Below are 20,883 nucleotides of genomic sequence, written 5' to 3'. Positions count from 1 at the left end.
CGGGTGCTTGTTTTCTCAGCTTCGCCTTTAATTCCACACATGTATTTACACACACACAGCTTGCAAATGTAGTGTTCTGTACGTCTCCAGTTGGAACATTGATTAGACCTACAGGGTGCAAAGCGTAAGTGGGTTTTTGGTTTTTCGGAGCATAAATTTACTGTTAACATCTTATCACAAATTGAGCTTTTAGTCTACCAAAGTCCAAATTGGTTTGTCAGTCAGGAAACTCATCATCTGTGTCCACGCCAAATGCAAATCAAACAAAATCGGTGAAGTCGTCCACTGTGGACACCAGTCTTTTTCTCTGCCCGGTGACCTCTGGGTTCCCTGCTGAGGTGCTCTGCTGCATCGACTTGTTCTGCTGACTGTGTCCTTGTGTCACAGAGATCCCTGGAGTGGGCCGGGACTGAATATCCTCCAGGGCCTGAGCACAGAGTTGTATTAATACCCTGGCAGCAGTGATGTCAAGTGTTTGGTGTGTTTTCTTTTCTTTTTTACCCTGGTCCTGATCCTCTTAATGTGTCGCAGTCTGGCCAGCCACTTGGAAGCGTATGCGTCGGAGGGGTTGGCTCTAAATTGATGCACCAGAGAGGCCATCTGCAGGGAGGAAAAAGTGCAGCGAGGACTTGGAGTGCGTGATTTTCTGAAAAAGAGGGCGGGTCTTACGTTTGCATGGAGAGCCATCTGTCTGACCAACAGGGGAAGGTTCCGGTCCGAGACTATTTTTGTTACCGTCGTGTCCACCAAACCTTCGAGGTCTGAAAAGGAGGAGAAAGGCAAGAAAATAAGACGAGTGGAAATATATCCCACAACCAGAGGAGGCGAAGACAGCGGCTTACCTTTGCGGCACTGGAGAGTCACAAGATTACATTCATAGTCGAGCGGTTTGATAATGACTTCTACAAAGTTAAACTGCCCCTGACAGAAGAAAGAAAGGACACAAGTTTGGCTTTAAAGTGCAGATTGCAAGAATTCCAGACACCACTTTGTGTGCGCTTGTGTGTGTGTGTGTACCTTAATGGTTCCCAACTTGTATTCCTCTCCAGAGTCATTGTAAACCACAATAACAAAATCGTTGCCAATGTGTCGCTTTTTATTGCAACATCCCTTGTCGCTCTCTCTGTTTGGCATCAGTGTGGCGATGTGGAAAATGGCTGCGCAGAAATCGGTTTATTAATTATTTAATTGAGATGCGAGGTTATGACCACGAATGGAATGGGGTTGTGTCACCCTGCATGATGTCATCGTGCCAGCAGTAGGTGAACTCTCCGTCATCGCCGTACTGGTCCAGCCCTCCGAGGAAGATCTGGTCAGGGTCGCAGTCTTTCAGGTGGATTAATTTGCCCAGTCCTGTCAGGAAGGCAGCGTAGCGGTTTGACCCGTACTCGTTTGATAGAATGGCGACCTCGTTGTTGACCTGAAAAGATGACGAGAGAGGTCGGGAAACGCGGCGACTCGCAGGTGATTGTGGTTATCAGAGCTAGAGATCCGGTCCGTCGGCCTCACCTGACCAGCGCCTACAAACACGACGCCGATCTTGTGGGTGTCGTATGGAGGCATCTGGTCCAGAACCTTCACAGCACGGTCGATCACCTACCACAGAGAGTCAGAGGAGGGGAGAAAAGGATTAAAATTTCTAAATCTAACTCGGTTGAGGAAATTCCAGGTCCCAGGGATCAACTAGCCTGTGTTTTAGGGAGAAGCAGCGGCTTGTTGGCTTCATTTCCAAAGAAAGGGGAGTGATAGAGCTGGAGGAAGACAAAGCTGAGGAAGAAAGAAAAGAACTATCAGTCAAACCTCGTGTCATACGTCTGTCTCCGGAACATTTGGACAGCAGGCTTGAGGCGCCACATGAAGCTAAACTGGCCAACAGTTTTGTCATGACCATCTTGGAATACCTGGGGCTGAGACCAGCGATCTTCTCCGTGTTGCCTGGCCCTGATCGACTGTGGTACGAGTCTCTGTCTGTCCTCCTCTCCCTTCTGGAGGGGGCCGATACTGAGATTGTGTGCCCCCGGGGTCGGTGGCCCCCGCTGGGGGAGATTGGTCCTGGTTGTACTGGTGCTGCTGGAAACTCCAACCTCATCCTTCCTGCTCCTGCAGCTGGGCCTTCACTTCCTTGCCCGTGACCCTCGAGTCCATTAGCGTCTGTTATGGTCCCCTCCATTTTCTCGAGATGGGGTGGCGGGGGTGGGGGCTTGCCCTCTGATGGTGTTCTGGACCATGACACATCTCCAGTAGCGGACTCAGACTCCATGGCTGCTTTGGAGAAGGCCTCAGGTAAGGTTTGGAGCTCAGGAGAAGAGCTGGACTTGTTCAGCCCATGTCCCTGAGGCTGGGTGTGGGTCTGGAGGGGGAGCTCAGGCCCCTGACTGCCTGGGGTGGAGGGTCCAAGGTTGGGGTTATCAATGGGAATTGCGCCCTCGCTCACTTCCTCCAGTGTTGACTTTTCTTCGTCCTGACTGGAGGTTGAGGAAGACTGGGGGAGAGAAAAGAAGGATCAATGAATGGTACAGTCAACCACTAAAGTTTTACTACTTTACTAGTTCATTTTAATTCTATTTAACATGATAATGTTTTAGAGTTTCCAGCACAGTTCCCTGTACAGATGACAGATGATCTCAGTGATATTGCTCTGTTTCGCATTTATATAATAAAGGACAAGCTGGCGTTTTCAAAACTCAAGTCCAAATGTTTGGTATTTTCACCCCAAGTGGGACGTAACTAAGCAGCAAATTCAAGTACTTTAAAACACATCTTCACACAACACAAAAGGCCAGAAATGTGCCAGACAAGGAGCTGTGAAAATGTATTACGGTTTCTCTCTCTGTCTGCTTAACAATTCCACCTTTGCAGCGAGTACCTACCCTGCTGAGCGTTCCAGACGGAGGAGTCTTTGTGGATTTGTCTGTAGACATGTAAATGGGATTCGAGCTCGCCGGCCCAAACTCGTCGCTGTCCACCCAAGTGGCTGTGGGCTGCGCTGCGGAGAGACCCGAACCCTCCTCCAGCACCACCACAGAGTCTACAGCAGGACAACCAGGAGGGTCAAAGGTGGATACATGGAACAAAAACAAAATCTCACACACACATGCAAACGTGCACACTTGGAACCCACGACGTGTTAGTAACTACTGTATACAAGCTGTCAGTAGATGACTTGCACACATCGATATCGCCTAAATCTGCTAATGAAATGCGCAGCGGGTCAAACCGATGTTATCATCATTCGTGTTGATCAAACAGTCGGCAAAGGATGAACATCGAGATCTTTGATTAAATTTAACAGACCAACAGAGGGATTAAGATCAAGACAGGTCAACAAAAAGCTGGAACACTGATCCATCTGCATCGTTTTTCCATGACATGCATGTGTTTGTTGCTAATCTCAGCTCAAACACATTGCAGCTCCTGTAACAGCAGCCCAGACCAGCCCCCCCCCCCCGCCCCAAAGACCCGCAACTTCCTAATAACACTCAACTGGCAACAACCAGCACAGTCAGGAAGAAAAGGGACAAAAACAAAGCAAAACAATGGAAGATGAATGATGGGAAGGTGGAAAACAAAGGTTATGGAGAAACAGTATGGGGGGGGGCAAAACAAAAAAAGATTGATGGAAAATGTAGATGAAGACTAAGAGACGCCACTTGTCAGTGAGGGAAGGCAGAAGTCGGATGAGGTCTGGGCTTTGCTGTTGACAACAGTTGATGGTCAAAGCTTGAAAGATCAACCTGGGAGTTATTTTAGTGTCACGGCTGAAGATGATGATGATGATGACGACAGGACAAACAAACAAAAAGAATTGCAGGAATCAAGAAATCGATCCATTTTTAGTGCTGTAGGCTACCGCTGCAGGTTAACGATTGATAAATCAAGCAGAAAATCCCTCACTTGCACAAGTTTCATGCAGAATGGTCTTGCACAAAGATGGGATTTAATTATTTCTTTGGGGAACTTTTGCTCAGCCAAAAAACTGTCTGCTGCCTTAATGAGTGTTTCACATTAACCTGACAAGAGTAAAGCAAACTCCTGACGCTAAGCTGAGGCCCCACAGAGTTTAAAACGGTACGTCGAGCTCTGGCTCGTCTACATCGATTTGAATTTAGAGCATTATGTGCGTCAGCGAACTTTGAGTGACGACTGAATGCATCCGAGTTTGTGCTGGGAGACCACTGTATTGTACAAGTGAGAAGAAACCAGGGGTTTTCTGAAGGGGTGGAGCGGTGACACACACGTGATGAACAGTACCTGCCCAGGAAATGCTCCTGTGCAGCCTGCCAGGGGCTGAAGGGCCTGGGGGGGCGCAGCCCGAACCCAGAGACCAGAGAGAGCTACCCACTGCATATGGGATGTCCATGGACAGGTCAGGGTGGCAAACGTTGCCGCATAACACACCGCGGCCAATCACAAACCAGCACAGTGGTAAAGATGGGAAAAAAGAAAAAAAAATGTGAACACAAAGTAAGCACGGGAGGAAAAGTCTCAAAGGTGATGGGAAAATATGGAATGACTGGAAGAGAGAGAAAAAGGATGGATGAGGGAAATGGTGAGGAGAGGCAGATTAGCCCAGATTAAATAAAAGAAAGAAGATGAAAGCATAGGAATCTCAACAGATTGATGAGGTAATGGCTGATGATCCAAGCCAATCCAGCGAATCCAAGCTGGGCTGATGATCATCTCCAGTTTGAGAGAGAGTACAATCAATTTGTCTCCTGATTTAGTCCATTCCAACGAGCAGTCGGGTGGATACGATGGACGTGTTCATGCATAAAATGCGTATAAGATGGACGATGATTTCCTGCTTGGAGCTAAACATTCCAGATAGACTGCTGCATCTCCGACTGATACCATAATGACATTTCCATGAGCTGAATTTTAACACACGGTTTAGCCCAGCTTGAAGGGCTTTCGCACAGCCAGCAGTGCCTCACCAGTGTTGGAGCGCTGGATCACATTTGGTCTCTGGTTTGGGGGCTCGGAGACGAGCGTCGGCGCAGGAGCAGCAGTGCTAGCAGGAGCGCTGGCCGTCTCAGTAGGAGGTTCCTTCACCCCCTCCATGGCCATAAGGACGCTGGAAAGCTCCTGCAGCGGCATGTTGCCAAGCTCGGAGGAAAAGGGGCTTGGAGGATTCTCCAGACACATCAGCCAGCTGGTGTTGCCTGTGATCACAGAGTGTACGGAACAATGAACCTCTTTATCGAATTCTAAATAAAAATGCCAACGGCTGATCTAGTGCAAATTCACTTTCTTTTTTTTTTTTTAAATTGGTTTTAATAGTATTATGTTAACAGAAGATTAACCCCAAAAAGAAAATAGAAGCGCAAACAACAACACACACACACTCAAACTTGGACACACTCTTGGTGCAGATTGTTTACCTGATGGTCTCCGTATGAAGATTTCGGCCCAGCCCTGAGTGAGCATGGGGACAAACTCCGCTAGACTTGGGTTGTCTTTGAGGGGCGGGGGAGCATTCGGGGTGGGGCAAGATGAGGACGGGGGGCCCAGTCCGTCCAGTGATGGACCAGTAGAGGCAGAGAGTGGAGCAGCCAGTTCTCCCTCAGAGGGTGACACAAGAGGACTGAGATTCTGAGTAGGAAGAGACCGAAGAGCATGGCCACCTGTGCCAGACAGAAGAAGGAGGAGGAGGAGGAGCCGCCTGACATCACCTCTCATCTCAAGAAGGCTATAATATGTTATATACCAATCTTATTAGCGCTTAAAAGGTTGTGGCTGGATGCTGACTATAGTCACCACCCTACACCATTTTAGATAGTTCTCTTCATCTCTTCATGACAAAAAAAATAGTTCTGTAAAATAATGAGAGCAGTTGGTGGATCAAGGGATCATCAGGAGGCTTTGTTACCTGACATGGAGCGGACTCTGGTGCGCGTGGCTCTGCTTTGCTGCTGGCTGGACTGGGACTCAAGCTTGGCTGGAGCCTCTTTGGTTAGCCGGGTGTGCAGTGATGGATCCGACCTATAGGAACCCGGAACGTCAGGAAACAGGTTTAAAAAAAACAAAAAAACAACCTCTTCTTACCTCTTTAGGAATACAGTTGTATGTATGTCACACAGCTATGACTTCCCTATTTATTTTACTATCGATCACCTGCATAACTGGTATAGATAGTTTATCCAAGAGGCTTTTTCTGTTCGAAATATATACGAATTAGAACTGAAGAAGCCTCTTCGATAAGAGGTCAAAACAAGGTGCGTCACCTTGTCATTTCACCTCCTCCTCCCAAGCGTTCAACCACATCCAGGCCGAGCAGCGCTTGTGTTCTGACACCTCCACTAGTGGTTATGGTCACCAGCTTGTTGCCTACCAGCCAGGTCATGCTGCGACCCCCTGCCAGAAGGAACTCAGCGATGGGGGACCTTGAAGTACAAATGAAAGAGCGAAAGGTTCATGCAACATACATCATGTTTTTATCCGGGTTCAGAAATGACCGTTTAAAAAAACAAAAAAAACAATAATGCCTTATTATAGAAGAAAAAGTGGTCAACCTCTTTGGCAGGGCAGAGAAGTTGGAAAAGACGTATCGCGCCATCATATCTAGACACGTTTCTGTGAGCTCCAAATGAACAGTCTTCAGGCCCTCGTCCGCTTGGGTCACGGCGTTTTCGTCGGCTGAGCCCAGGCTGCAGGTGGTGGTGGAGGTGTGCATCCTACACCGGGAAGCAGAAACGGTTACGGCATAGGAAAGAGGGCAGAGGAGGAAGAGGAAAGAGCCCCCCGATGCATTTGAAAACAAACAGACATGCACATTCGGATGCGCATAGACATGCAGAATCACACAGGAATGCCACTCACCAATGCCCGGGTTTCTGACTGCTATGCAAGCTCATATGTGCATGTCAGTCCATGCACATAAACAGACACACTGGTTTCATCACAGATACTGCAGTGGTTAATTCTCTTCGTTATAAAGAAACAAGCATAAATTTATAAAGTAAATCTCAAGGGTTTTTTCTTTATTGGACACATAAGTGGGGTAGCTAAACTAATGGTATGAAAGACAACACTTGGATGGTGTGTGAATAAATTGCGCACTAAATTCTCTTACACAACCACATCACTTCATCACTATTTGGTTAAAACTACTTGGGAGGTTTTAAAGCACAACATCATGGCTGCCTGTTCCTCTGCATACTGATAGTGCATCACAAATCCTGGTAGCATCCTCTGTTCTGGGACTACAGATATTCTGAGGCCGATCAATTAGAATAGAGGTCGGGTTGGCTCGTGAATTTTACCAAAAAAATGAAAACAAACCAAAAAAAACAACAGCATTAACATCCAGCGGCGTCGCCTTCCTGCCATCAAGATGCCAAAAACCAGCAGACTGTTTTTATGAATTAGATAAAAACTAATATATAAACCTGAGGGAGGTTTTATTCTAGTAAAAAAACAACTTCTTCCCTGTGAAATTAATTTCAGTGTTCAAACTGGGATGAGTGGAAAGATTCCAGCTAACAATGTGCGTGTACATCTGTTAAAAATATAAAACGTGTATGGAAGACAAATTGCCCACGAGGACCAGGTCCCAGTGTGTGTCCATGAACTTCTCAGGTCTACTCAGACTCTCTCTGTTCCATATTTCAACAATAAAACTGAGTCGTGATGTCTTGCGGTCTTTTATAAGAAACTGTAACTTTAGGACATCACTAAATCTGAAAACCAGCCTCAGTATCACGGCCCTAAAAAGCTCGTGTTGTCTGAAGAGAACAATCTTTAACCAAAATTGCAGATCTGCACCGAGTTAGCAGTTAAAGCAGGTCCTGCATTAAAGCTGCACGGTTCCCTTTGTAAAGGGCTTTTACCGCCACCTGTCGGGCAGGAGGTGTAAGAAATAGTTAACGCTGAATTTAGCGACGTGTCAATTGCATCATTTGATTACACATCCATCAGCAAAGCACGCACAAACTGAAAGGTGAAGAAAAGAGTTGCTCAGAGTATGTATCGTCTTGCTTAAAAGCTCAGATACATAATGTTTGTATATGGGAGCAGTCCAGAGTTTTAATATTTTCCACAACTATCTTTTCTGATGAAATGAGAGGAACATATGCTACGCTGCGTCACAAAAGTTAGTGCGATAATAAGGTTGTATAATGACTTTTACATGATCAAATAAAGTCACTGTAGTTTTGCCTAAAACCCCACAGTTCCACAGTCATACAAACATCTTCGGGGAGCGGAAAAAGGAAAAGCCAGCAACCAATGCAGCACTATGATTGAACCCAACAAAGCCTCAGAAGGACGTGCCCTTCCAGTTGGATACGCATGCTATCCACTCCACCATTAAATGCTCAGAAATAGACCAAACATAACAGACAATTCAAGCCAAGAACACACAAAACTGCAAATGAAGGCAAATACTGTTGAAGCGAGAATCAATGGCTTCTGCAAGCGCCACATGCAAAAACACCACATGACAAAATGTGAACAGCACGTGTATGAAAGCAGCTCACTACTAACACCAATCTTCCTTCAGCATGCATCACCCACTCCCTGGAAACCACCCAATGGACCCACATGACACCCCATCAACCACCCCATGGAGCGAGCAACAAAATATTGTGGTAGTGTCGGTGGTGATTTTTTTTTTTTCTCGGTTACCCAGAGGATTTTTCCTAACCTTCGAACCGCATGTTCAGAGACGCTGATGCTGCGGGAGCGAAAAGCGTCCATGGCTGACAGGTCCCTCAGCTCTTTAACTGGTGAGCTGCTGTTATTGGTTACAGCTGCTGTTGCCTTCACCACCTTTGCTGCCCGCAGACTGAGCGGTGATGGGTAGTTGAAGGGAAAAGTGGGATGAGCCCGGGTTGGTGTTAACGTGGTGATGGTTTGGGAGTGTGGAGCGAGAGTATGTGATGAGTGGAGGTGGTCGAAGGTATCGTCACCCAAGCACCAGACCGACATGAGCAGGGGACCAAGAGTCACGGGCCACACAGAGGAGAGGCAGGGTACAGAGGGAAGGGCCACAAAGGTCAAAGGGCATCGGTCACATGGAAAGGAGGGGGGCCAGGAGCAATGCAGGAAGGATCCAGGATGACACGAACAACCCCCAAAACCACAATCACAACGCAGCACCAAACCGCAGGAGGCAGGAGAGGGGTCAAATGAAGAATTGAAAGAAAAACAAAGGGGAAAATTAACAGAAGTCAACCATATAAATCAGATTACAAGAAAAAGAAAAAAAAAAAGGCTAAAACATCAACTCAATTGAAGGTCTGACAAGCTGCAGCAGAGGATAAAAGGTGTTTGATAATTAGAAAGGAATATGTCAAAAATCTTCAGGGAGAGGACACAAAATAAATGTTATTTTGCAGATACGGGTACATAGAAAAGCCAAGGACTAGTGTAGGACAACTAAAATAAGGTAGGTGGATTTAACACAGGATTATGACAGTTTAAATGTTAAACTGTCCAACAAAAATAAAATGGGTGTTTACAGTTGAGAATTGTCAAATTGCCTGCCTACTAAAACCCTGGGGGGAGGAGACCATTATCGCACCAGCTGCCATTGCAAAATATTGATATTTTAAAGTAAAGGAATTTTGCAAAATAATTTAAACTTGTAAGAAAGAAAAAAAAGTCAAGGAGAAGCTCAGTACAGCAATAAAGCTGCTCCAAAAAAGTGTGAGTGCAATGGGAGCCAGGGGAGTTCTAATGATTTGAGGGGGATCAGACACAGCCACGACAGGAGGACACAGGCACATACGCAGAAGCTGGATCTGTCATTTACTAAAAATGGACACAACTGCACAACACAAGATTTATTACAAACGCATGAAGAAAAAGTAACGAAAAAAGCTGGGATGGGAAAGAAGTTTGCCAGAAGATTCAGACTGGGCCAAATGTCCGCTTTGTAAAGCACAGCTTTGTTTCCTGTTCATGACGATCTTTAGAATGTGGTAACGACGAATATGAATATTTCTTAATGTATAAAATATAAAAGATTGTGTTTATTACACAGGTGTCTGATTTATTGTGTCAAAGCCTAATTAAAAATAATGTAAATTAATTAAGATGATTGTAGGACAGAATATTAAAAAACAAATGAAAAGAAATAAGGGAAGTGATCACCATGGCAACTGTAATGCCAGTGTCACTTATGTCAGGTCCTTCTTTTCCTTGGCTATCCCAGCCCGTCATAACAACGTCTAACATGGTCAGCGCGTGTCGCAGTCGTCATGTGATTCTCCGCAGCGCAAGAATGTAACGTGCTTTTACCTCTTAGGTCTTTCGTTGAGGCTCGTGCTCCTCGCCCGAAAAGAACTTTGCTCGTGGCTGTCATCGAATGGCAGCAGGGCGTTGGAGCGCAAACCCTGTTGAAAAGGCAAAACAAGACAACCATTTGGGCCTCGCGTACAACATTAAGGTCATTCAGAGGAATTCACGCAAATGTGGCAGCGCGAAAAACAGCCGAGGAAAATTGTGGTTCGGCTGAATTACCAAGAGGGATCGAAAAAACAGGCACCTTTGTGATGTATTGAACAAAGTCCTTGCGGAAGGGAAGTCTGCAGCGTATGAACCACATGGCAATAACATGGTGGGCCAGCGATACGATATACTGGTTGAACCTAGACAGCAGGGAAAAAAAGGTCAAGGGGAGTCTGTCCATCCAGGAATACATGCTTTTGGGGTAAAGGTACCTACTTGGAAGGGTTAGTGTAGGGGAGAGAGATGGCAAACACACTGACATACTGCTCTGCTACAAAGTTGGCATAGAGATGAGGCAGGCGCACCAGAGCTATCAAGACACACAAAAGCACACAAGAATATTTTCATCTACAACTCATAGAATTGAAATGTGATATTACGGGGTAAAAAAAAAAAAAAGAATGGAGTTCATAGCTCACTGGAGAGGAACTCGAGCATGGGAGACGCCATGGCAACGGTTGCAGAGATGTGGGTGAGCTTGACCATTAGGGACGGGAGGAGCTTGATCATGATATCGGGCATCTCCACTGTGCACATTGTTAGGGCCACCACACACTGCTTGGCACAGCGGTGAATGAGACCAGTCTCAAGGCACTGAACCAGCTCCCTCTGCAGATGGGAAAGTTAATTATTGTATAGTATCCCGGACGAGCAAGCTCTCGTAAAATACCGTCAGCGCTGACACTGGCGGTGCAGCTACGTTGCTCTGAAAAGCAAGGGGTTGTTACCTGTCTGGACTGCTCCAGGTAATTATGGTAGGAGGTGATTGCTGTGAGGACAGGAACCACCGCCAACTGAACATCAGTGCGGGAAAATCCCTCGGGGGTCTTCTTCAAGCGCTCCGATATCAGCCGATCCGTCACCTTTAACCACACATAAAAGAACGTCAGGGATATCCGGAAGGCTTCCGACGACACGTTCAGACCCGCTGACGCTACCATGCAGCAGAGCGTGGAGCAAAGATGGTCCAAGCTGCAGGGGGAAGTAAGCAGCAGCACTTTGTACTGAAGCATCCAGGGCAGTTTGTCAAGAACCAATTTCAGCACCTTCCAGTCTGTTTCCTACAGGAGAAAAACAAACCTTTAGCATTTATTGTGTTTAAAATAATCGCCGTGTCCTTTACTGATGCCTTTACGTACAGGAAATAACAAAAAGGCGGGAGTATTGTTTTCAGTAATGGTGTGCATACCATTTTGAGGCACTGCAGTAGGACGTTGAAGGCGGGTGCATAGGGCAGAAAGGCCGAACGAACTGAGCCTGAAGACGAGGGAGCCGGTGGAGGAGCGGGGCTGCCAACCGGGGGAGACGTTGAACCTGTGGGTTTCTTTTCACCCCCTCGCTTCTCTGGCTCCCTGAAATCAACATCTACCAGTGAGCTATTCAATGAGAGACACATTTGCAGGATGTTTGGCTTGGACAAAAGGTGAATGCTAAAAAAGCAAAAATTGTTTATCCATTACGTCTATTCAACATTTTCAAGCATATCATTTTGTGTTAGAACTGATTTTTTTGGTAACCAAAACCAGTCTAAGGAAAAGGGTATTTTTTACACTCTTGTACACTTTAAATTTGTTATCCTCAATTCAACCACTATCTACAGTCAATACATCTTTGCACTGCTGTATATTTAGTAAATATAAGCAGGAAAAAAAATTATATTTAATGTTTATTACAAGGAGTCGCTTTTGTTATTCATCACAACTGCAAGAAGGCCTCACTATTTAACGACAAGCCCCTCAAACCTGCAATTGATTACATCATTTAACACTTACAAAAGGTGAAATCTAGTCGATATTAAGACGTATAAAGGATTCAGAGGTGCTGGCAGAGCAGCCTGCTCACCCATTGTCACAGTAGCAGTAAGGGCTGAACCTCATGGCTCTGTCTTTGTTTGGAACTCCGATACGGTGAAGAGAGTCTGCTCGCATCATCAGAAAGAAGTCAAAGACCTGAACGAACCACAAATGTTGAAATGAATCGGTGGACATCGCAGTGACAAATCAACCAAACAGAACAAAGATGCCTTCCCTACCTGTAGCCTAATACTAGAGGCAATAGCTGAACTGTACTTGTTCTTGTAGTGAAGCTGCAAGTGGCTGATAAGCAGCTCGTACACACGACTGGCGTGGACGGCTGGAAGGCTGTAAAGTTTGCTCTGCAAGGGTGCAAAGAGATTAATGCATGCATTCAATAAACACCAAACAGGACTCGTGGGGATTTTTACTAATACGTCATGACTAAATAATGACCTCTGACCTTCAGCAATAATTCAGGTCATCAGTGAGTCCCAAAATGGTTACAAGGCCATCTTATACATTTACATGTTCTCTCAGCTGGTGACCAGTGTGTAACTCTAAAAATTAAGTAACTTTCTGTCGCATTTTTAAAGCTTCATTCAATTTGTGCCAATCAACACGTGTGGGTACCTGCAGGATTTCCAGCAGGCCCAGAACTGCAGTTCTGACATCCTCCATAGCAGACTCAGCTGTGGGGTCTCGCTCAGGCATCTCCAGAGATCCCGAACACACTAGAGAGCGACTGGCCACCTGTACAGAAGAGAAAAGGGAAAAAAAAATAAAAGAGATCATTGCAGCTGAAACATACAAGTTACTTCATGGATGCGACTGAAGTGAGCGTGTACTCGTTCGATGATGTCGAGCAAGCTGGTGAAGTGATGTGTGCTGCAGCCCTCAGCCAGATCCACAAGTAGTTGAGTAGCCTGTTTTCTGACAGCCAAATCCCGATCTTCAGCTATCCCGCTGAGCTGAGGGATCACCACGGTTTCAATCAACTCGTCCTGGAAAATATGGCACAAACACACATGTTGAAGTTGAATCAGAAAATCTACATGATGCGCTATGACTGATTTATTTTAATCAACTGGTGAACGAGAGCAGCGGCCTCAAACTTAGAGGCTACTTTGGGTTTTGGGTGAATCTGTAGCTCATGTAGCTCGATGCCTCTGAATATAGCAGTAGTAATAGTAATGAAAATGTCTTTTTAGGGTTTCACAACTCATTTTTATCTTAATTGCCATTATTTGCACTTGTAATATAACATGTATTTCGCGGTCACGGACCATCTTGCATGTGACGCTGAGTGTAATCACACAGACCTCATAGAGCTGTCGGTTGGTGCTGAGCACGAACGACAGGATATGAAGCACTTTGATCCTTATCACAGTTCGAGACTCGTTCCTTTCAGCAAAATGACAGCAAAATGACGCTTGTTGCAAATCAAAGACGAGGTTATTTAAAACAAAAAACTTTTAAAAAACATGTCTGATGACAACTGTGATTAAGAACCACCAACTCTGGCTGACCTGAAGAACTTGTCCATGAGGCGATGGAGACTCTGAATCCACCCATCCTTGGCTGGCTGTATTGACTGAGCTCTGTATGAGATGAGGGTCAGCACCGATGCATCCTATTACACAGATACACAGCATTAGGAACAGACAGGTAACAGAGGTATGCAGCACCACCTGTGACAACACTCACAGGTCTCTTGTCAGCACATTTCTCCACCAGATTGAAGAACTTCTCCATTGAACCATGGTAACTGTTCTGCTCATACAGCTCCTCCACGGTGGTCAACAGCTCATAGACGATGGCCTTCAACTCTGCACTACCTATGGTCTGTAAAGACAGGCCAATATGGTCACAAAAGGAACACTTTTTTACACTGCGGCTGCACTTTTGAGTGGTTATGCAGACCTGGATTTGCTGTAGGAGTCTCTCAATGATTCCCAGTAAGATGTCCCATGTGACCACCTGTAGCTCTTTGCCATACTTCTTGATGAGTCTGGTGATGGAGAGGACGATTTCATAGGACACCACTTCGTTGGCACTGGACATGGCCTAAGTTGCAAAAATCAAGTTTATTTACATTAAAATGGTTGACAATGGTATACAGACAGGCATTTTTCATGTTTTTACTTGAAAAAAAAAAACTGTTAAATGACAAATTTATTCCCCACAGTGTTTTGAAATAATAAATTATTATGTCCTGAAGCCTTAATACCAATTTAATAACACTGATTACTCAGATGTACTGTATATACATCATGCATGTACATGTGTCTGCGTAATACCTTATAGAAAGATGGTAGCACAAGTGTAGGTGTGTTTTTAAGGGCAGGGAGTCTGTGTGCACCCCATAGTGCCATTCCAACAAAGAAGACGGCTCCTCTTAACAATGGTGCGTCCTCCGTGTACACCCTAATGAAGGGTGCAGTTTGTTGGGAAAAAAAACGTAAAGATACGTGGATATAAATGTGCTACCGCTGCTTTAAAGGGAGATATTACCTTTCCTCCATGATGCGGCACATGGTGTAAATGGCACTGTGACCAAGGTGAGTCCCCAATACCTTCCTCATTAGCTGGAGAAACAACAACAAAAAGAAAAGAAACAGGGAGTATTGACGAATCTGCTCCTTCAAATTTTATCTTAAATATGAATAAAAACCAGTATGTTCTCACCTTCCAACAAGCCTCACAGAATTCCTTCACATTGACTGTACGACAAAGGGTAATAATGAAGATGGTGAGGGAGTCTGAGGGTAAACAGTTGTAGCACACAACAGCATCTAGCACTTGGAGCGCCACCTGGACAAATATAGGTCATGACACAGGTTAGTGGAGGTTCTCAGCCAGAAAGTCCATGTTTGTTGCTTCAGTCCTGGAAACAGGAATTCTATTCCCCTGTTTGGCAACATTTTACCTCTCATCTGAAAGGTTTATTTACTTCTAAAACACCATAACCATAGTTGATAGCCCTTGACAACAACCGGATGTGACCTAAGCGAAGATGCCTTTAGCACCCTAAAATGCACTCAAACCAGAGGTGAAAGGAGAACAGAATTCCAGAACCTACAAATAACATACTGAAGACGATCATGAGTGCAGTCTTGTGTTAAATCCAAACCACTTTCACTACTCAATAATAGAAACACTGACAGCAGCAGTTAATATGGATTCAGATGTTTGGAAATCAAAGCAGGAGTTAGTTGCACTATTTGGTACAAAACAGACTTAACTACCTTCCCAAATAATATATATTATTTGCTTCAAGTGACTAGAAAACAAATAAATGGTAATGGCTGCAGTTTATGTGCCATTAAAAATAAATGCTGTAGGTTCAGGTTTCAGATCTCCATTTTTCCCCAAAGTGGGAGGTAATTCTGCTGCAATTGCAAAAAACTCCATAATCACCATAATCAACAGACTGATATTTATCCTTAATTGGCAGTTAAGATCTAAACAAAATAACATTTTAATGCAGTTGGGCAACTAATGTTTGTGTCACTGTGAATATCTAATTCAGTGTCTGATGAAAAGCAATGAAAATACAGCATCGCTGTTAAAGTATACCTCAATATCAGTAGAAGATGTTGTTCTGTTGCACAGGAGACAAATATTCCTACAGAAAATACAGCCCAGCAAAAACATGAATAAGACTTTTTCCCTGAAAGTAAAACTATAATGTGTAGTTATCTGACTTACTGGACCATGGAGGAGACATTTTGGTCCAAGTAGCAGCTGTTGAATTTTACCAGATTTACAAGTACATGGAGGAAGTCAGATGTAAGTCCTATGTCCATCCAGAGGAGGACAAATCGTGCTAGATCAAAGGAAAAACAAAAACATTACCGGTCGTGACAAGCTGTATGTCCCTGGTAGCTTGGTTAAAAACTAGACACTATATGAAAGAATGAAATAATTACAAATAAAAACAATTAACATATCTTGACTAATTTCTGAAATGTGCAAATGTGAATTCATGTGACCCTTTTTTATATATATATACCTATGTCCTCCTCCAGGTATGTGATGTCTTTGCCGTTTTCAGTTAAAGCCTTGAAAACTTCCAGCCTATCAGAGAGGTCTTCGTTGCATGGCTGGTAGTCCCTGATCACCTTGAAAAAGTAAGCCCGAAGTGGGCCGAGCCACTCGCCCTATAAAAGCGCAAACGTTATACTGTGAAGAAGGGAGCAAAGCCCGAACTAGATTAAAATTTTTAATTTCCTTAAGTGGCTTCAGACCTGCCCCTGTATGACTGCCCTCAGAAGCTGCAGGACAGCGTGTCTGGCTTCAGGTGGCTGCTCTGGAGACAGCATGTCTTCCACGGATTTCCATACTGCCTCCACTGCGTGCTGAGGAACATGCGTGCACAGAGATTTTAGCAAACTTAAAGGACCTTGTGTGCCAGAGTATCAGATTTATCAACTATTCTGGTCTCACCTCTTCAAACTTTTTCGTTTTGGCAAGGTCACATACTTGATTCAACATACGGACCCGGTTGCTCAGGCCGCAGTCTGGGTGGAGCTCCTGCAACCAAACCATAATTAGTACACAAAACATCACATTGGTGCGTTTGTGTGTATGAGTTTTTTTCTCTACACACCTTGATAATGTCAGACGTAATGATAAACTCTGACGATCGGCTGTCGCTTTGTTTATTTGGAGGTCGTGGCGTTCCCAATCCAAAGATCCCCTTCACCTTGTCCCGGAGACTCTCTTTGCTTGACTGCTTGTTCATTGTTGGATGAATGTTGAATCACAGTCTTGTATAAATTTTTATACCTGGAAAAAACATCTTTCATTTAGGAAATCTGTCATTGTGCTGCAGAATCACACAGGATTATTGCAAAATACTTATAAGATAATGCAGCTAAGCTAGTACACTGGCAAATATAGGGTTTTTTGGAGCATTTACGTGCAGCAGTGGAGTTCAGTGTCCGCCTATTAGGGTGTAAATATGTACAGTGGTCATGTTTGGAGAATTTGCTGTCATGTGGAGTTGACAGATCGAGGGGCAAGAGCTCAGCAGACAGCAACTGTTCTGTTGAGGATTGACAGCAGTGCAAGGTGGTCTCCGACAACAGGCAATTACATTCACAATCACCTAACAACACAAACAAGGTAAAACTGAGCAAAAGATAACAGGATAGCTCCGGTCATGGACCGTTAGCTGTACATTGTATGTCTTGGGCTAGCACTCCCCTATGGCATTCTAGGTCTGATAGCTTAAAAAAACATTACCAGTCCCACTCGACTAACCTTCTTAATCTTGAGCAGTGTTTCATTGATAGTTATGTTTACAGGCAGCCAGCACTGTATGCGGATGTACATTAAAAATAACTGTTTGCTTCTTAAAGCCCCTTCCCCCAGGTTCAGTCCTAGAGTCCTCAACCGGATGACACGGTAATGAAAGAGCCACTTCCCATAAAAACACGTTTGCTGGGCTGATGGGAAATGTAGTTCTGAGCAAGCTAATCGAAGCAACAATTGTGGCTATGTCTTTACAAATGCATTCATGCAAAAGACACCACGGCTCTTATTACAAACTTCCCTGAATCAACACTTCTGTATAATTTCATATGTTGTATATGCACTAAAATTCCAAATTATTGACGAATCCATTAAGTATCAGCTAGCTATCCGGATACATTGTGATGCTAAAGCTGGTTTCTCGCCGAGGTCGCAAACTTAGATTCCTATGGATGGGGTTTCTTTTCTTTTTTCAACTCAAGAGGCAAATGCAGCAAGTTTTTCAAGCTATTAATTAGCTGTCAAGGAATATGTATTCAAGTATGAAAGTAAAGGAAATAGATGGCATTTTTTTATATGTATAAGAGGGAGTTGAGCCGCATAATCTATTCTTTTATTTACATCTCGGCTGACTACGAATGCGACGCTAACTTCGCGACAGTCTGACGCTTCCACTGTAGCACGAGGTCCTGGAGGGAAAACTAGCGTTTCGTAATGACGTCTCATTATTTCGCGCAAAGCAGATCTGTTGTCACTCGAAGAGGGGCTCAAAATGCTGCCCATAAACCTGCAACCTCGCTCAAGTCCAAACTCACCATTCAGCCCGAGAAAGACGATCTGGTTTCTTCTTCTGCGGGAGTGAAACTGGAGGAGGAGGAGGCGAAGATCTCAGGTAATGTTTATCGAAATGAACAATCCTGAAAACACAGCACACCTGTGACTATAATGTGTTACAATTTGTGCTTTTCCAACAGGTGGAGGCTGTGGCCTCCATAGAACTTGTCTGGTTGTCCATTTGTCAATCACTGTATATAACAGTGGAATGTATACCAGATCGATAAGCACTTTTTGTCTTGCAAATCTGCACTGTAAACATGTGTTGTGCTTTGCTTCTGGTGCCGATTCAGGTAATGCACTGAAACCAGAAACGGACGCTCCAACCCTGTCCTCGCACAGTCGCAGGAGGAGACAGCTGAAAGTGGAATATGACAAAGATGGGAGCATGCCACAGCTAAAGACGGAGCCCTGGGAACCTCCACGCTGGAAGACACAACTAGAAAACATTCGAGCCATGAGAAGCGGCCGTGATGCCCCTGTAGATAACATGGGAGCAGATAAATGCCACGATGCAGACGCTCCTGCACACGTGGGTGTGTTTAGGTTGTGTATGTTTTCAAAATTTGAGTTCTAGCTCAGAGGTATATGTCTGGTTGTCCTCCTCAGGTCAAGCGTTTCCAGGTCTTGGTCTCTCTAATGTTGTCCAGTCAAACTAAAGACCAGGTGACATCGGCAGCTATGCAGAAACTGCGAGCTCATGGCTGCACGGTGGAAAATATTCTTGCCACTAATGACGAAACACTTGGACAACTCATTTACCCTGTTGGCTTTTGGAGGGTAAACCGGCAGCTCTTCCGCCGTTGAAAATGTGATTCTCTCCTTTCTTTAGTAAAATACCTGAATCTTTTTTTACCTTCTAAAACCCTCTGTAGAATAAAGTGAAGTACCTGAAGCTGACATCAGCAATGCTGCAGAAAGAATTTGGAGGGGACATCCCAGACAGTGTGGAAGGGCTGGTCCGGCTTCCAGGAGTGGGGCCCAAGATGGCTCATTTGGCCATGGACATCGCCTGGGATCAGGTGTCTGGCATTGGTATGGATGTAAATCTAGATCGTGGGACACATGAGAATAAAACCTCTGTGTTATAAAAGCACAGCAGTCACATCTCAACACATCCCTCACGACGTTGATCTTTATTTCATTGAGGCGTGGACACGCATGTTCATCGCATCTCCAACCGACTCGGCTGGCTCAAGAAACCAACAAAGACTCCGGAGGAAACGCGGAAATCTCTGGAAGAGTGGCTCCCCAGGTAACTATGGCAACCAGTATCATTAAACATGACCTGATGCAGCACATCTGATTTTCATGGAAACTAGCATTTTTAGTTGGTGTAAATATATTTAGAAATCGGTTCTGTTATTTGAAATGTAGTTTATGTACTTTAAAAGTGTCCTACAAATTAGAAACCTTGGATAAATAAAAATAAATAGCAAGATGACTGACAGTGCAACAGTGTCCCTTTACCCCTGCGTTATCTCCCGTGTCCTTCCTCACGTTAGCGACATTGTTTCGGTGCGGCTCCAAATGGCCCAAAACACAAGATAATGTGGATTTTAAAGGAAATCTCGCTCTGTTCCAGGGAGCTGTGGAGCGAAATCAACTGGCTGCTTGTGGGTTTCGGACAACAGGTCTGTCTTCCTGTCAGCCCTCTGTGCTCTGTGTGTCTCAACCAGCACGACTGCCCTTCCGCCCACAAAAACTCACCTGTAAGGAGGCCTAAAGTCGGATCCCCCCGGTCCCAGAGTCCGACATCACCATTTAAAACAAAAGCTGAACCTGAACCAGCTGGGAAATACGGTGGAAGAACGAGGGCAAAAAAAGAGCCATCGCCAGCCCCTCTTTCCCCCGCTCCTCAGAGGAGGAGGCCAAAAAGGCAAAAATAGTTGTTTGGCTCGTCACTTTTTGCCTGAGCAGAGACCAAACCTTGTTATAATGTAACCTTGATGTAAATGATTGTAAATAGTACAGCATCGTTAAGAATGTTTCTTTGGATTTTTGTGTTTGATCATTATATAATGACAGTCAGCAGCATAGAATTCATGCAAAAGCCTGTAAAATAACTAAATGACATTAAAAATTTGTTATTGCCTGTTAAGTTGATTTTACTGCACACAAAACACACGGGAAATTGGTGCAAATGAGCACCACAGATGATTCCTGAGTGGACTAGAAACCCCAGATAACCTGTGTCTCCCTGGAAGTAACCAACATGACCTCTGCCTAAGTGTACCCCGACTAATTACTTTGGATAGTAGGGAGAAGGCCGGAGAAGTGTGTTTTTTCTTGTTTCAAAAGTTTCTAACACAGATCTCCAAAACTACAGTAAAAATTACATGAAATATAGTGAACAAGGTGAACAGCGTAGCGCATTTGGGAAGTTCCTCCGCAGAACGCCAGATGTCACTGTTTGCCAGTTTTAAGAGCCTGTTGCTCTCCACTAAAACGACCCAAAATAAATTCAGGGAAGCAAAGTGATCTTTTGCTGCCGGGCGGTTGTGTGGAGTGGCTCAGTCCACTGGCTGACTGGGACGTGGAGCCC

The 20,883-nt window shown here is 44.8% G+C and overlaps 2 protein-coding genes across 8 annotated transcripts; one reads left to right on the top strand and one right to left on the bottom strand.

Annotated features, from left to right (window-relative positions):
- Positions 1-7: 7 nt before the first annotated feature.
- On the bottom strand, positions 8-18,421 carry tsc2 (TSC complex subunit 2). Of its 6 annotated transcripts, none has more exons than XM_029851212.1 (43): positions 17,514-17,652; positions 17,170-17,358; positions 16,858-17,036; positions 16,695-16,781; positions 16,496-16,606; positions 16,261-16,408; positions 15,957-16,074; positions 15,825-15,873; positions 14,934-15,059; positions 14,760-14,833; positions 14,546-14,672; positions 14,169-14,312; positions 13,953-14,090; positions 13,775-13,878; positions 13,568-13,649; positions 13,094-13,249; positions 12,879-12,998; positions 12,485-12,607; positions 12,295-12,401; positions 11,642-11,804; positions 11,391-11,513; positions 11,181-11,315; positions 10,872-11,061; positions 10,669-10,762; positions 10,490-10,592; positions 10,243-10,337; positions 8,645-8,785; positions 6,513-6,674; positions 6,225-6,383; positions 5,870-5,982; positions 5,382-5,624; positions 4,935-5,162; positions 4,252-4,341; positions 2,871-3,028; positions 1,902-2,482; positions 1,689-1,767; positions 1,510-1,596; positions 1,234-1,420; positions 1,018-1,157; positions 843-921; positions 670-761; positions 502-600; positions 8-427 (listed from the first exon to the last, which is right to left on the bottom strand). In XM_029851212.1, exons 3-43 carry the CDS (start codon positions 16,990-16,992, stop codon positions 260-262), a joined length of 5,658 nt encoding a protein of 1,885 aa, XP_029707072.1. In that variant the 5' UTR covers positions 16,993-17,036; positions 17,170-17,358; positions 17,514-17,652; the 3' UTR covers positions 8-259. The 6 variants fall into 6 exon arrangements, with proteins under 6 accessions (XP_029707072.1, XP_029707073.1, XP_029707071.1 ...); XM_029851213.1 differs by having other exon boundaries at positions 17,170-17,295; XM_029851211.1 differs by lacking the exons at positions 17,170-17,358; positions 17,514-17,652 and adding an exon at positions 18,320-18,421.
- On the top strand, positions 17,812-20,433 carry nthl1 (nth-like DNA glycosylase 1). 2 transcript variants are annotated; one of them, XM_011612446.2, is made up of 6 exons: positions 17,812-18,396; positions 18,632-18,870; positions 18,948-19,118; positions 19,214-19,373; positions 19,488-19,593; positions 19,924-20,433. In XM_011612446.2, exons 1-6 carry the CDS (start codon positions 18,219-18,221, stop codon positions 20,225-20,227), a joined length of 1,158 nt encoding a protein of 385 aa, XP_011610748.1. In that variant the 5' UTR covers positions 17,812-18,218; the 3' UTR covers positions 20,228-20,433. The 2 variants fall into 2 exon arrangements, with proteins under 2 accessions (XP_011610748.1, XP_029707077.1); XM_029851217.1 differs by having other exon boundaries at positions 18,479-18,870.
- The last annotated feature ends 450 nt before the right edge of the window (positions 20,434-20,883 follow it).

This window comes from Takifugu rubripes, chromosome 17, assembly GCF_901000725.2.
Source record: "Takifugu rubripes chromosome 17, fTakRub1.2, whole genome shotgun sequence".
NCBI lineage: Eukaryota > Metazoa > Chordata > Actinopteri > Tetraodontiformes > Tetraodontidae > Takifugu > Takifugu rubripes.
This window is presented reverse-complemented; position numbering and strand designations above follow the sequence as displayed.